The following is a 16,214-nucleotide window of genomic DNA, read 5'->3' as shown; positions in this document are numbered from 1 at the left end:
AAGCTTGAATGTTGTGTCCATACTTGCCCCAACTGTTCAGGGTTCGACCTCTGCGGTTGTATCAAGCTGCGCCCCAGCGGAGCATTTTATTATAGTTTGTTCTTATGTTGAACTGTTACACCACTGTCCCAGGTTAGGGGAGGATTGGCGCCTTCAAATTAGTTTAACCCCACCACATTCTGTGTGTGCCTTTCCCAAGTCAGGAACCTGTAATTCAGTGGTTGTCGTTTGTTGCTGTGTTTCATATTTGTTTTTTCGTTCATTATTTTGTACATAAATTAGGCCACTAGTTTTCTTGTTTGAATTGTTATACATTTGTCATTTCCGGGCCTTTTATAGCTGACTATGTGATATGGGCTTTGCTCATTGTTGAAGGCCATACGGTGACATATAGTTGTTATTTTCTGTGTCATTTGGTCTATTGTGGAGAGTTGTCTCATTGGCAATCATACCACATCTTTTTTTCATATGATTGTACTTTAAAGTGTTTATAATTCCTGGACATTATATATTATTGCAGTGACTTCAAATTTCAACTGTTAACTAAATATTAAAAGTACGGAACAAATCAATAATTTACTTGAAAGGTCTCATGATGAACAAAAATGTACTTTTTTTACAAATAAATGAATCCGACCTGTTTTAAATTTTTCCCTTCAAAAATACATAAAAAAGCACTAAGTTTTGTCATATAAAACAATGCTTATTTAGAATTGATAGCCATTGCATCTCAAAAAATAAAACCCTTGCATAGTTTTTTTCTTTAATTCTTTCAGAGGTACAATTACATCCCCTTCTGGACTTCCACAGAAACTAGCAGTAACACATGAACCATCATGTTTGCCAGGAGCCATGACCAATATGACTATTTCTACAAGTCAAGCGTCAATGGTGCCTACATCCATGACACCACATATACAGACTATGACTGGATCAATGGGACCTCATGTTTCATCATTTACACAGAACCGTAGTCAAGGCTGTTATCCTCCTGAGTATTACCAAACTTGTCAGAGCACAGTTCCTATGATGGCAATGCCAAGAATGATGTCTTATGGTAAATGTTTTACACATTTTCGCTGAAATGTTAAAGCTGTGAAATATTTGTTCTGTTTCTTAGGTGCCACCAGTATTGTAGACATGTATAAGGGTTTATAAACAATGCTACAATCAAACCTGCTTTCAAAGACACCTCTTTGAAGCAAAAAACCTGTCTACCACATAGGGTCACCTTTTCTTGACCCTTTTTAGTAATAATTGTGCATTTTGAAATTGAATTAAAAGATCACCTCTCTTGTAAGACCAGTTTTCTCTGGTCCTATTGGTGACCTTTATACACAGGTTTTACTGTATTGGAATTTTTTTGGAGGGGTAAATAGTGTTCCCTAAAATATTTTAGTTAAGGCTGAATTGAAATCATCTGTTCATGTAAAAGGCATTCTTAAATGATGTTAAAAGAAATGTATACTGTGGATTATTGATTTTCCGGAGTTCAAATTTTGTTGTGGTGAGGGAAAATTATTTTCATCAACTTGATTTTATGGTTTTGAGAATTTCTGCAGACAAAGTCTGTACAAAACTTCCATTTTCCATTTTGTTGAACATTGAAATTTGTGGCTTGTCTATACCCAAAAACACAAGGCATGGTTTGTATGAAAGTTGAGGTCAACCCCAATTGTTAAAAACCACAACAAAAAATTATATTCAGTCAACATAAAGCAGTTTCATATTTTATAACCATTAAACAATTTTGTATGAGATGAATTTGCTAAAACATCAAAACTGGTATCTGCTACAGTAAACCACTATGTTTACTTTTGAAATGATGTAATTGTCTACCTTCCTTTGGTAGAAGTATTTTTTATGCCCACCTAGGGGCATTATGTTTTTTTCGGTCTGTGCGTCCGTTTGTTCGTCCGTCTGTCCCACTTCAGGTTAAAGTTTTTGGTCAAGGTAGTTTTTGATGAAGTTGACGTCCAATCAACTTGAAACTTAGTACACATGTTCCCTATCATATGATCTTTCTAATTCTAATGCCAAATTAAGAGTTTTGACCCCAATTTCACAGTCCACTGAACATAGAAAATGATTGTGCGAGTGGGCATCTGTGTACTATGGACACATTCTTGTTTCTTTCTAAAATAGCCTTCATATTTTATATTAAGAATCAATTTATGTAATATGAAATGCATGTGCTTGTATTTTTTAACTGGAGAGTTTTTTTTTAGGTCCAACATGTTATCAGCATCAAACAATGCCTCCAGGCTATCGCCCACCAGTTTATGGAATGATGCCACCTCAACAGTGTCCATACCAAACAGGTATGGAGTACAACATGGCTAGCCGATGTCCACCACAACAACAACCACCACCTCCATATCCTGGATCTTGTATATCCTATGACATGTGTCAGCAAGCTCACAGTAACCTGAACCCCTATGCTGAACCTTTTATGATTGGTCCACATCCATCTGGTCAGCAGTTCTGTTGTCACTCCGATGATCACAGATGTTTAGTTCCTCCTCACGGGCAGGTAGGTCACTGTCCAGTCAACATTTCTAAATTGAAGGGTAAGGGTAAACTGATTCATAAAATTGAAATGGAAACCTCCATATTTCTTTTTAAAACTACTTTTATTTGCATATTTTTGCAATAAACTTTTTTCATCGTTCCCATAAAATTTGGATTTTTTTTTATGGATGGGGGATTATTGCCCCTTTCTTGTCAAGCACAAAATTCTTGAATCTTTCCTTTGATATATTTTCTTATCATGCTGTAGTGATTCCTTTGAAATAAAAAAATATTTATTTTATTTGAAATTTATTTGAAAAAATGATAGGTTGATCCTACTGTTACCCTTCTTTTTAGAGCTTTGAAATATCTTCTGGCATTGCAGCGAAATGGTAAGTATGGGATATGTTGATGCCAGTGCATCGGCGGTTAAAAACTTTCCTTTGCAGCCTAAACACATCAACAAAAGAAAAATTCAAGTCAAGAAACAGAATATAGAGGATAGGAATAGGTAACAAAAAAAGTGTGCCTGTAGTTGTTAAAATATTGTTGGAATTTACTGACTGTTTTGTAAATAAAACTATCTAAATCTGAAACAGATTAAAACCTGTCTTTATTGGCATTTTTGTAGTAGAAAAACATAATGTACATAAGAAAACCGATGAAAAATGAGTCAATTTATTTTAACCCAAATATGCTTATTTCCTGATAATCGACCAAGGGTTGATAACAGATGCATTTTAAAATGTTAAAAGGATTAAGTGAGGATGATGATCTCTACAGGGTTTTTCCTGGAAATTTTTTGGTCATCACCTCACTTTTCCTTATTTGTGATAGTGCTCTGTTGTACATATGGTTGCTTAAATCAGAAAATAAGTATTTAAAAAAATAATGAGAAAATGAGTGAAGGAAATGGTAAAGACAGGATTTACAGACCTATATTTAAAATTCATTGAAATTATTGTAAAAATAATAGACCTAGCATATATTTTAGTATTTCAAATAAAAAGAATTTTCAATATTGAAACTAGTTTAAGATAAGAAAAAAAACTTGATTTTTACATAAACACAACGCTATGTCACTATGATATCATTCTTTATCGATGCTGGTGAGATATAGGCTATTGCGAAGTAACAATTCTTGCAATTACATTCAGTATGCCAAAATGTTTGTGAATTATTAAGTTAAAAAGAGTAGAATACAGCCTACTGCTCTTTGGTCGGGTTGTTGTCTCTTTGACATATTCCCCATTTCCATTCTTAATTTTACAAAATTACAAAATGAACTAAAATAATGTCTTACTTCATATTTTATGCCTATCAGATGGGGTTGAGAGAATAGCTTCTTTGATCATTTTAATTTCATGCATATCAGATCTGGGAAAACAGGCAGGGGGTAAGAGTAGGTTCTTGGGGGGGGGGGGGGGGGGGGCGGATTATCATATTTATCTCTAATTTCATATCAGTTTTTCAATATGACAATTTTTAGATTATTTTTTTTTATTTCGCAACAGAAATTTTTTATGATTACCTTGCAATTAATTTTACCTGACTATAGGGAGAAAAAAACGAAATCAAATCATAGTTAATGATTAAATTTGAAGAAATCCTGGGGATTAAAAATAATCCCCAAATAATTTTTTTATTTAAGCAAGGTTAAATATGAAGTAAGTTAAATTGCTTCGTTTACAAATTTCTTCTTTTTTTTAAGAGACTTGATAGGGTTTTAGTGGCATAAATTTTGTGTGTTTATGGAATTTTTTTTAAGTAATAACATTTGGTAACTTAATGTTTTTTGATACAAGACATTTCATATAATGTTTAACCATTTAAATTTCAAGAAAACTACTGAACAACAGTAAATTTCCACAATATTTCGTTCCAAAATATTTGTAACTATCACTTATTCTTGTTTGACACAATTGTACAAATAATGTGGCTTGTTTTAACTCACATAAAACTTGTGATCAGTAAACTCCCCACATTGTTTAAGTAAAACTTACTAATGTAAAAATTCGGGACTGATTTAAGTGCGTTTTCATATCTATACTGTTCATTGACTTTCATTGGCATGTAACTACAGGTATTTAATATCTAAAGAAGCTTGAAAAAAAAAGAAAGATTAAAATTAAGTACTGGACCTTAATTTTGCATTTACAAAAATGGTATAGGTTTCTGTAATAGAAACCATTCTTTAAACAATTTCTTAATTTCTGAATTGCTTAAGCTGTCTTTTAAGCAGTTGATTTATGTAAGTTCTGACTATGAAAGTTGATTCATCTTTGTTATAAATATATTTGTGTAAATTAGCTGAATAAATCGTTTTTCTTTGATATTCATATTTGTACAGAATAAGCCATAAATCAAAAATATCTTTAATTGTTGACTGCTCTTTTATTGAATTGTACATGTACCTACCGTAATCTGCTGCTTATAATCTGCACACCCTTTTTCTCAATGAGAATTCTTGTGTGAATCCTTTATGGTGTTTTCATAAATTAATGTTTGAAGGACCTTTAGTTAAAACAAACACATGCAGCAGTATGAATCACCAAATTGATTTATGCAATGCTATGAAAAGAAAGAAGGAGTTTGTAATGAAGCATTATATTATTATGTAAATAATATGGGATTTTAAAATTCAAATTGCATATAAATATGGATTAGGTAAATTATTAGAGTATTCAAAAAGAATATTGGCACCCCTACAATTTCAAGAACAAACATGACGAAACATAAACTAATTTTTCAAGTTCAAGTTTTCTCTTATTTCTTGCTTATAGTACTTTAAGAATGCGGATTATGCATGCCCAACTACGGTAGGTCAGATAGAGGTTACAGATTTTTCAAATCTCTCTAGGAATTATTAAAGTCAATAATCATGGTGGGGGAAATCAAAAGAGTTTTAAAACCTCTTCATTTATTATGGAACAGCACCATTTTATATTTTCATTTAAATATTTTATGGCTTACTCTAATGATAAAAGATGTTAAAATAACTTTTACTGATACAGGGATCATCAAAGTAAACAAAGAAGGCAAGCAGATTCTTTCTTTGCTTGGAAATGGTTGTATTTTGAGATTTTTTATCTCTCTATATTGTCCTGATAATAAAAAATCTTGATTTACTTCAGAAGTATGTTTTTGATATGCAGATATCGAAGAGTCAGGTATGGTTATTTGTTGTAATAAAAAGGTATGCCTAATATCATTGTATTTGTCAATCTTTATGGAATTCGTCCAAAAAAAAAGACAAAATCTTATTTCTGCCAGTAAGAGATTCATGGTAAACCTTGTCTAATTTTCTTGCAGGATGTTGTCTCTCCAGTACTGCACAGTCAACAAATTATTCCACAATTTCAGGTCGAAAGTATTCGGTACCATACAAATGAGGATACAGATGATTAGACTTAACTCCCTTTCACTTTCTAAACTTTAGAAATTATGTAAATTTCTGTTTTCAAATGAAAGCATCGGTCATGTGATGCTTGTGCATATTATATTCTTGTAGCAAAGACTGTTTTACCATTACACAGCAGCAGTAATCCTCTCTTATATGATCATCCCCTTCAATATCCAGGAAATGTAACTACAAAGTAGGGATTACTTCTTGTGTAGGGTTAAATCAAAATTAAAATAGTGCTCTTTTTATTATGAAAGAGGTCTTTCAAGAATTGATCTTTTTATTATGAAGAAGGTCTTGAGGTCTTTCAAGAGGATGTCCTTGTATGAAGAGACAGCTATAGAATAATGAGATTTCCTAAAAGAATACTCTTGCCAGTGGTCATTTCTATCAAGATTTCATAGAACTTTGTGTTGGTCTGGAAAGAACGGTACTAACGAGCTTGAATCCAAAAATTTTAAGAGATGGTAGGGCTTAAGGGCAGTGTTCTCCCTACAAATTTCATATAACGTCATGGTAAACAGCAAATTATGAAATACCATCTAGTTTCTAGAAATTTAAGCATCACATCCCTTACACTATAAGGACATCATTTCAGATAGCATCACATTTAAGCAATATAGCAGCACATTGCCATGATGCTAAAAGGCTGTGGGGAGAACATTGAAGGGGATTCCATCTGGAAAAAATATTCAATCTTATTTTTTTTTTAACAATGGGATTTTAAAAAAAATGAAGAAAGGGGTTCTAACCCAGGAAACCTCTTTTACTCTTGAAGCACTGATAGGTAATACTATGGTGGTTTGAATACAGCTGTGAAACACAAGAGCAATTTTTATTTCAGACTCTTTAATTCTTATTAGGATATAAATTGCACTAACCACTTTCAAAAAATTGTATGAGGTAAAGCAGTCTTTCCTGTTTTGTCAAATAACTATTAAGCCATTAAAAATTGATATGTATACTAGTGTGCTTAAAAAAATTATGAACCCATTCATTTCTGCAACCAAAAGGGGACTGGTGAACAGATTTAATCTTGGCTTCTTTCTGAAAATCTTTAAAGGCATTGTAAAAATTAGAAATTTATGCTTAGTTATTTGTAAATATTAGATTATTGTTCCATATATGTATTCTTTAATATATTGAGCACTTTTTAATGTTTTGTGTGAAGCATGCACCAATCAGAAAATGGAAACCTATGATAAATTGTATTCTGCTCGACCTTTCTAAAATTTTTTATGCGATAATTAAAAACAATTACTTGGTATGTTCTGTATGGGGCAAGCACTGAAATATTTGGGATAAAAAAGGTTCACAACAGAAATTCGGCTATCTCATGTCGATAAATATCATTAAAATTTAACTATTAAAAAGTGATAAATATCCTATTTTCAAACAGATTTTATAAAAGATTTTGAATTGAGTAGGTGTCTATCAAATTAAGTTCAGTTATGAAAGATCAGTTTGAGGGGGTTTGCAAACAGGAAATAATTTCCTGCTTGTCGTGTACATTTTCTGATTGTTGTGCATGAGAACTGTTTACATTTGTAAATGACATAATATTTTTATCAATTATGATATGTATATTTATATGTTTATCTGTAAGGTAACTAGTGCAAGGTCTATCAAATTTGATAGTTTATACTTGTGATTTTGAAGTGAAAAAAATTTAAAGCTGATAAAACAAAAGTGTTGTATATTAAGCAAAGTTTTACTCTTGATTCTAATATCTTGCTTTCTTGAGAATACTGTAAAAAGCTTGTTTTTGTACTTGTGTTCACACTTTTTAGAAGACTAATAATTCAAACTGATAACATCCTGAGAACGGAATCTCTAGTTTTTGAAAATGACATTAAAATGAAATTGAAATTTGTAGCAACACTTGAAATCCTTATAAATTTCAAGGCAAACCTTAAGTAAAAATTTTAGCTGTAAGAATTTTAGCCATCTCTATTATTAGTTGTTGATGTAAATTTAAGATAAATGGATACAAGTACATTTCCAAGTTGCTTATTTGAAAGGGTATGCTAGAAGCAGCAAGTTTGAGGTCTGGAATTTGGCTTAATAGAGTTCATCATTTCCCGCTTAAATGTAGCAATCTTTGGTTATAGAACTTTTTTTTAGTAAAACCTAACAGAAGTTTGAAAACTTCATATTAAGATTGGTAGCAAGTTAAAGACCCCAGACTTCTATTTTCAGCTCCATAAAGAAGGCCTTTTGTTTTTGAAAGCTTGGAATTAAATCAGTATTTTTTATTGTGAAATTCCTTTAACTTGTTACAACAGGAAAGAATTATACTTTTATCACAGAGTTTGTTAACCACATTGGAAAACATATTTCTAGATCTTTGCAGCAAAGATTATTAGAAATGAAAAGTATTGACATTTTTTTGCCTGTAATTGTTTTATATATACATTGTATATATCTAAATTTGTGTGTGTATTTATAATGATTATATAAATAATATAGACTAGACCTGAGGCTGTTGCACTAGTAAAACAATATCTCTCCAAATACTGAAACATAGTCATAAGCCTTTTTGTGAAACCAGTGTAAATTTAAGCTTTTAGAACTGAAGATTTTGCTTGGATTTCTACAGAATAAATCATTTGAATCTTAAAACTTGTGAATATATTTTGAACTGAAATGGGTACTTATTCTGAACAGATGTTATAAGACCGAATGAACATTGATTTATTAAGTCATGTTAAAAACAAATCAGTCTATTTTAAGACAATTAAAATCCAATAGATAAAGAAATATTATTACTTAAACTAAGAATTATACTGATCTTATAGATAGTGAAAGTAGCTGCTGAATTGAAATTGATTATATTAAGGTGACAAGTATATACATGTTGATATTGTGATATTTTATATTCACACAGAGTAAGAAATTTACATTACTTGATTATATTACACATAGAAAGGAAGTCTCTACCAATGTGAAAAATTTCTGTTGTAAATTAGATATATATATATCATGTATGTTTAAGCAGTTTCTATATAAATATTAGATGTACAGTTGTTTTACCGTAAATTTATAATAGTACCATGCAAAAAAGATTGTTGGTTTCCCCTAACACTGCAGGGTCTGTTTTTATCCCCCAGGGTCCTTTTTTTAACTGATGAAAAGAAAAGAGCAAGACTCTACAATCCTGTTCCCATTTTCCCCGAATGTGATCTACCGAATTAGATTTATCATCAGGTTTGCACTTGCACGAGCAACACGATGGATGCCACATGTGGAGCAGGATATGCTTACCCTTCCAGATAACCTGAGATCACCCCCAGTTTTTGGTGGGTTTGTGTTGCTCAGTCTTTAGTTTTCTATGTTGTGTTTTGTGTACTGTTGTTTGTCTGTTGGTCTTTTTCTTTTTTAGCCATGGCGTTGTCAGTTTATTTTTCAACTATGAGTTTGAATGTCCCTTTTTAGACATATTATCAATGATGCTTTAATTGTCTGATAAATTCTTGGAAAAAAATTCATTTGTAGCTTATATCACAATAGAGATCAAAATATAATGTCAAACAAGTTTTTTTTTTAATTTCCTGTCAGTGGTTTAAGAAAAGATTCTCTGTAGAGCAAAACTTCATGTGCCTCGTTAAATTTAAAAAAAACCCCCATAAAATAAAAAGTTTTTTCTGCTGCCGACCATATAAAATTTTCTTGTGTTGGGGGTAACCATCATTCAAATTTCAATGTCCTAGGTTCGTCGAATATATTCTTACACATATTCTTCGAAAACAGAAATACATAAGGAAAAAAACATGTTTTGTCTAAATTGGTACTTCTGAAAGTCTACAGCAGTTTACAGTTCTGTAAAGCAACCGAAAAAAAAAGTTCTGAAATGATCATTTATAGGTCTGAGTTCTTTTAAGATCTAAGATACATCCATTCTTCTTTAAGGCATTATTTTGACATATTAATCACTTGCACAATATTTATTATTCATTTACTTTACCATACAAAACAATCAATATATAGATTAGAATGCAAAATCTGTTGAACAATTACACTTAAAACATTCATAAAATTTTAAAACCATTGCTTTCTTCTTCATATTCTTGAATATAATTAAGTAGCATTAAAATTGATGAAAAACTGAATAAAATTGTACTGTCACAAAGTGGACATGAATGATAGGCTATGGTGAGCTCTATAGATATAAAGTGATCACAGATCTGGATAAGCAACATGAAGTATGTCCTCTGGTTTGAAATTTAAAATATTAATGTGGCCAAAAGCAACTTATTACTGCAAGGATTACTTGTGAATACACAGCTACTAATTTCTACAGTTTATAAAGACAAAAAACAAAAAAACTTTAGACACAAAATTTAAAACATCTATCACACACAAAAAATAACAGATCTCTGTACATCATGTGAAAATGTACATGTAATTATCTCATTACTACTGAGAAGTCAAAGAAAACAGGGAATTAATAAATACAGGAATAATATTGAAAAATAGAAAACCAGTTTAATATTTGGTCTCTGAGCTAACTCAACTTAGTAAGGCTAGCTGTACATACATTAATTATAAGGGTGCATGCATGGCTAACCCTCTTTTGGTCAGGGTTGTTTCAAAAATGAATTAGATAAAGTTTGATATTTCAAATTACAATTTTTTTTTATAGTTTTAAAGAAATCCTGGTTAAAACATGAAGACACATTTCATTGAGAATATTGTTTACACATTGTTTAAAATATACAACAGAAGTTAAATGTCTTGAACATGTAAAAGACAATGTATGATTTTTATGAGTTAACCAAGGGTTGATTGGAACCTCATCAGAACAGGAAAGGGCTATTCCAGAAATAATAAGAGCAAGAATTCCAATTCACATTATAATTTGTCACATTTTTTTGTCATTGTCAAAGAAGTGCAAAGATAAATGCAGGAATTAAATTCTTATTTTACAGTATGTTCAAATAATTAACAGTTCATTCATACATTTATTTGTGGAAAAGCCTGTTACTGAAATTTGCATTTGATAGTTGTAAAAAAAACCTACAGATCAAGTCATTAAAGGCAAAAGATTTGAAAGGTTTAGATAGAGGTTAGTAGAATATACTTATTTCTGTTGAATTGAAATGAAAATGTACTGTCTGGTTAGAAACAAAAAGCAGTGTTCTCCCCAGGTCCTTTTAGCATCATGGTAATGTGTTGCCATAATATTCTAGAAACAAGATGGCATTTCAAAGTTCCCCGTTTATAAGGATGCTTTGTGAAAACTATGGGGAGAACACTGCACAATGGATTGAGAAGGTTTGAAATTTAGATGTATGATATAATTTATTATGTGGGGAATTCTGCAACCAAATTAATGCAGAAATTTAATTATATGTTTATATAAGTAAATATTTAGTAAAAAGGTTAATTGTGTGCCAATATATGGTCTCATTTACTAATATTTAGGTAATCAATGAATCATTGTACAGGTATCCAATTTACAGGACTATGAATTGGCTATATGATATGTTATGAGTCAAATTTGAATAGGTGTTTCTGTTTTAAATTTCAGGCTCAGATTCTGACAAACTTGCATCAAAGAAGAACTGAAATCTTGACAAGGCTTCACAAATGTAATTCTACTACTAGCAAGAAAAGTTGGTCAGGGGCAGAGACAACTTTTGCAGAATGGGGCTCAGAGAAATCAATCGGTAGAATGACAGGATCGTCTCAGTCCATTCCTGATGCAGCTTCAGCTACAAAGATACCATCAGTGGCATCAAGAGAAACCCATTCAGGTATGAATGTTTAATGTCCACACTTAATTGATAGGCTTTTGTTGACTTTGATATTTGTCAAAATGTTTTGTTTATTACACTTTAGACACTTGTATCGTTTAAGCTTTAAAAAAAACAGTATGCAAACTGCAGGTTATGTAATTTTAAATCTATTTTGCAGATGAAGAAAAACAGACAAAAATTTGTGATACTAATTTCTGTTTGCCTGAAATGTTTTCTGGGATAAACTTCTTAAAGCTTGCTTGATACCAAAAGTTTGGAAAACCAAAAAAATTATACATTCAAGATCATAAAAATCTGAGAGACCTAAAGAGACCAGCCAAAACTGTCTTAAGTAGATATAAGAAGATGTGGTATGAGTGCCAATGAGACAACTCTCCTTCCAAGTAACAATTTGTAAAAGTAAACCACTATAGGTCAAAGTACGACCTTCAACACAGAGCCTTGGCTCACCGAACAGCAAGCTATAAAGGCCCCAAAAATGACTAGTGTAAAACCATTCAAACAGGAAAAACCAATCTTCTGTTTCCAAGAATTTGTGTTTGCATTTGATATGTGTGCATATTGTTTGAATTATATGTCAATTGATTATGTATATATAAAATAAGAAGATGTGGTATGATTGTCAATGAGACAACTCTCCACAAGAGACCAAATGACTCAGAAATTAACAACTATAGGTCACCGTACAGCCTACCTAAACTTAGGGTATATGCAAATGAAAGAATTTCCAAAAGCTACAAAATGAACAACAGTATTCTCCCCCAGGCACTGCGTTTTTCAATGCAATGTTGGAACTCCACTTTTGTATGAATTTGCTGAATTTTCAGTTTCCGTTCTCTAACTTAAGTTAGCCTCAACCAAATGTTATGTGACACCGAAGCGGAGGGGGCATTACGTTTTACCCTTGTCCGTCGGTACGTCCGTCTGTACTTCCCCAAATTGGTTTCTGTTCTCTTACTTTAGTTTGCCTCAACCAAATGTTATGAAACTTATACACAATGCTTATTACCACAAAATATAGATCAAGTTTCAATTTTGGTGGCATCACTTTAAACGTTCTAGAGTTATGCCCCTTTACAAATGGAAAAATTGCTGAATTTGTTTCCGTTCTCTTACTTTAAGTTAGTCTCAACCAAATGTTATGAAACTTATACACAATGCTTATTACCACAAAACACAGATCAAGTTTGAATATTGGGGGTGTCACTTTAACCATTCTAGAGTTATGCCCCTTTACAAATGGAAAAAATGCTGAATTTTCCATTTCCGTTCTCTAACTTAAGTTAGCCTCAACCAAATTTTATGAAACTTATACACAATGCTTATTACCACAAAATACAGATCAAGCTTGAACTTGGGGGATGTCACTTTTATTGTTCTAGAGTTATGCCCCATTACAAATAGAAAAATTTACTATCCTTCAGTTATGTCCCTTTATAACTTTATATGATATGCAAGAGGGGGCATCATCTGTCCCATGGACACATTCCCCATTTATTATCTTATGCTCTTGATAAAATAGATTTGGCCATATTCAGGAAATTAATAAATACATGAATTAGGTCTGGTTTTATGACATTAGATTTTGAAAGGTACAGCTGTGTCTGTCAGGTTTATACAATTATGTCCACATTTGTATTTTGAAATAGTATCAAAATTGGTTTATAGAATAATATTATTTTTAATAAATAATTTCTAGGTTGGGATAGTGATTACCAGAATTGGTCTATGGGTGATAATACATCCTCATCGTGGACTAAAAGTAAAGATACTCGTGTTGGATCCTCTGACATTGTGGCTGACTGTCCAGATGTTTGGAATGAGGTACGTTCATTCTTCAATTTTAATTCATTGTTTTTCTTCTAAATTTGTTTTGGAAAGTTGGATGTTTTTAGTTCTTATGTTTCTTTTGACTAAAACATCCAACAAATGGAGTATTTTTGATTGGTCGATTGTTGTTTGCCTCATGTTCAGTGGAAAAAATTTCATGTGCAGTGTATATTCAAGACAATAATATTTTGATATTTCATAGTTAAAAGAAACATTCTTAGTAAAAAATAAATTCAGCATAAATTAATTTCAAGAAATTTTACGCAACATAAAATTTTAATTGAAAAAACAACTTTCGACAGCTATGTTAAGGATATGAAAATATAGAGAAATGGATATATATGTCAACGAGACAGAAACCCAATGAGCAATAAAACCAAACGAAATCTAGAGGGCAACATACAATCTTCAACAATAGACAGGTGTCCGTACAAAATGTCTCTAAATCCTCAAGTCTTAAACGATGTCAATTTCACAGTGATGTTATTGGAGTGTGCCTAAATGCATTGAACTTAATTTTGAAATAGTTAATTTCTCTATTGGTGCATAATGACTTTAATAATGACTTAACTGATAAAATTAATATGAATCAATAAAATTAAGTTTTAGGTATAAATTGAAATAAGTATATAAAACTCAAATATGTGAATCTTTGTTTGTTTCTGATTTTCTGTTTTTGTTATGTTTTTTCATTCCTGTTGTTTTTTGCGTTTCTTGTTCAAATTGTAATTATCTGAAATTTATTATTCAGTGAATTTATAAACATTATTATCATTGAAATACTTGAATTTAACCAAGTCCTTTATATTTTATTTTTTCTATAGAAAATTGTGCTAGCTGTAAACCAAGGAAATGAACAAGATGTAAGACTAACCAACAAGGTTGTTTTTTTGATGGAACAAAAATTGGGGACCCTGTTCAGAAAAGGAGTTTCATATTGCCAAATCATACCTGCCAACTTTATAAAATCTCCATGGAGGATTTTAAGCACAAGAGGACCTAATGCATCTCTTGTCATAACAAGATTTTATTTTTATACACAATAGTTATAAATGAGTATAAATGTGCTTATATGCCATTTTGACTTCTTTGAATGTCTGTTTTGATGTTTTCAGTGTATTTACTGAAGGATTTCAAGAGTCAGATCAGCATATCTCATGGGGAAAAGTCCTTGATAAATGGAGAAAGTTGGCAGGTCTGCAAAATTAGTTCCAAGATTTATAGAATTCAATATCGTTCACTGTCAAATTTTCTACATAATAATTTAGTTGTACCCCTCTTTTAGAACAACCCACGGTTGATCCAAAATTTGAGTTCGAAAATTATCATAGGTAGTGACTTGTTTGTTCATTTTAGTAAAATCAGAGACATAACATTTAACCTCTCTTCTATGATACATTTTGATAAAGAAGTAATACAGAAACTTGGTTAATTAAGAAAATGTTTATAATATTTTTATTTATTCGTGTCTCACCTCATTTTTAGCTCACCTGGCCTGAAGGGCCAAGTGAGCTTTTCTCATCACTTGGCGTCCGTCGTCATCGTCATCCGTCGTCGTTAGCTTTATACAAAAATCTTCTCCTCTGAAACCACTGGGCCAAATTTAACTAAACTTGGCCACAACCATCATTAGGGTATCTTGTTTAAAAAATGTGTCCAATGACCCCGCCAACCAACCAAGATGGCCGCCATGGGTAAAAATAGAACATAGGGGTAAAATGTAGATTTTAGCTTATATCTCTGAAACCAAAGCATTTAGAGTTAATCTGACGTAGGGTAAAACTGATTATCAGGTCAAGATCTATCTGCCTGAAAATTTTCAGACAAATCTGACAACCTGTTGTTGGGTTGCTGCCCCTGAATTGTTTTTTTATACGGCCGCAAAAAAAATTTTGTGGTCGTATATTGGTATGACGTTGGTGTCGTCGTCGTCGTCCGAAGACGCATTAGTTTTCGCACTCTAACTTTAGTTTAAGTGAATGGATCTCTATGAAATTTTACCATAAGGTTCAATACCACAAAAGGAAGGTAGGGATTGATTTTGGGGGTTATGGTACCAACAGTTAAGGAATTAGGGGCCAAAAATAAGCATTTTCTAGTTTCCAGACAATAACTGTGAAACGGTGTATGGATCTCTCTGAAATTATACTACAAGTTTCCTTACCACAAAGGGATGGTTAGGATTTGCTTTGGGGGGTTATGGCTCAAACCGTTTAAGAATTAGGGGCAAAAAAAGGGGAAAAACAAGGTTGTCCTGGTTTATGGACAAATACTTTAGTACAAAACATAATTTAAAGCAGTGTAAGGGAGATAAATCAAATACATCATTGAAATTATCTCCCTTACACTGCTTTTAAATTATGTATAAATAATGGTTAATGAACAATTAAGAAAATTTAAAACAGTGTAAGGGAGGTAATCCAAATACAACGTTTTGGTTACTTCCCTTACACTGCTTTTAAATTATGTTTAAAGAAATGCATATTTATAAATGAAGACCAGTAAAAATATCTGCAAATGTTGCATCTTTTTTTTTTACAAAAAAATCCATATGAAAGATTTGACACTATATTTTAAATTCTATTATAAAATAGATTAAGTTAGCACTATGGTAAATTTAAATGGGTAATTATGGTTGCAAACTCCATTGGAAATTTGAATTGAGATTATGACAATATCTTGAGGGAAAGAATTTTTTGGGGGAAAAAAGG

At 31.6% G+C, this 16,214-nt stretch overlaps 1 protein-coding gene across 4 annotated transcripts in view; it reads left to right on the top strand.

Moving 5' to 3' along the window:
• LOC127727975 (roquin-1-like) overlaps positions 1–16,214 on the top strand; it is a 56,260-nt gene that overhangs the window by 20,014 nt on the left and 20,032 nt on the right. For 3 of the 4 annotated variants that reach the window (XM_052235109.1, XM_052235110.1, XM_052235112.1), the window contains exons 9-13: positions 777–1,057; positions 2,229–2,533; positions 11,445–11,670; positions 13,373–13,497; positions 14,328–14,366. In XM_052235109.1, the coding sequence (XP_052091069.1) occupies positions 777–1,057; positions 2,229–2,533; positions 11,445–11,670; positions 13,373–13,497; positions 14,328–14,366 (976 nt within the window). The remainder of the gene's footprint in view (positions 1–776; positions 1,058–2,228; positions 2,534–11,444; positions 11,671–13,372; positions 13,498–14,327; positions 14,367–16,214) is intronic. The other variant, XM_052235111.1, reaches the window with a different exon arrangement.

The sequence above is a fragment of the Mytilus californianus genome, unplaced genomic scaffold (genome assembly GCF_021869535.1).
Source record: "Mytilus californianus isolate M0D057914Y unplaced genomic scaffold, xbMytCali1.0.p SCAF_2, whole genome shotgun sequence".
In the NCBI taxonomy this organism is placed as follows: domain Eukaryota; kingdom Metazoa; phylum Mollusca; class Bivalvia; order Mytilida; family Mytilidae; genus Mytilus; species Mytilus californianus.
This window is presented reverse-complemented; position numbering and strand designations above follow the sequence as displayed.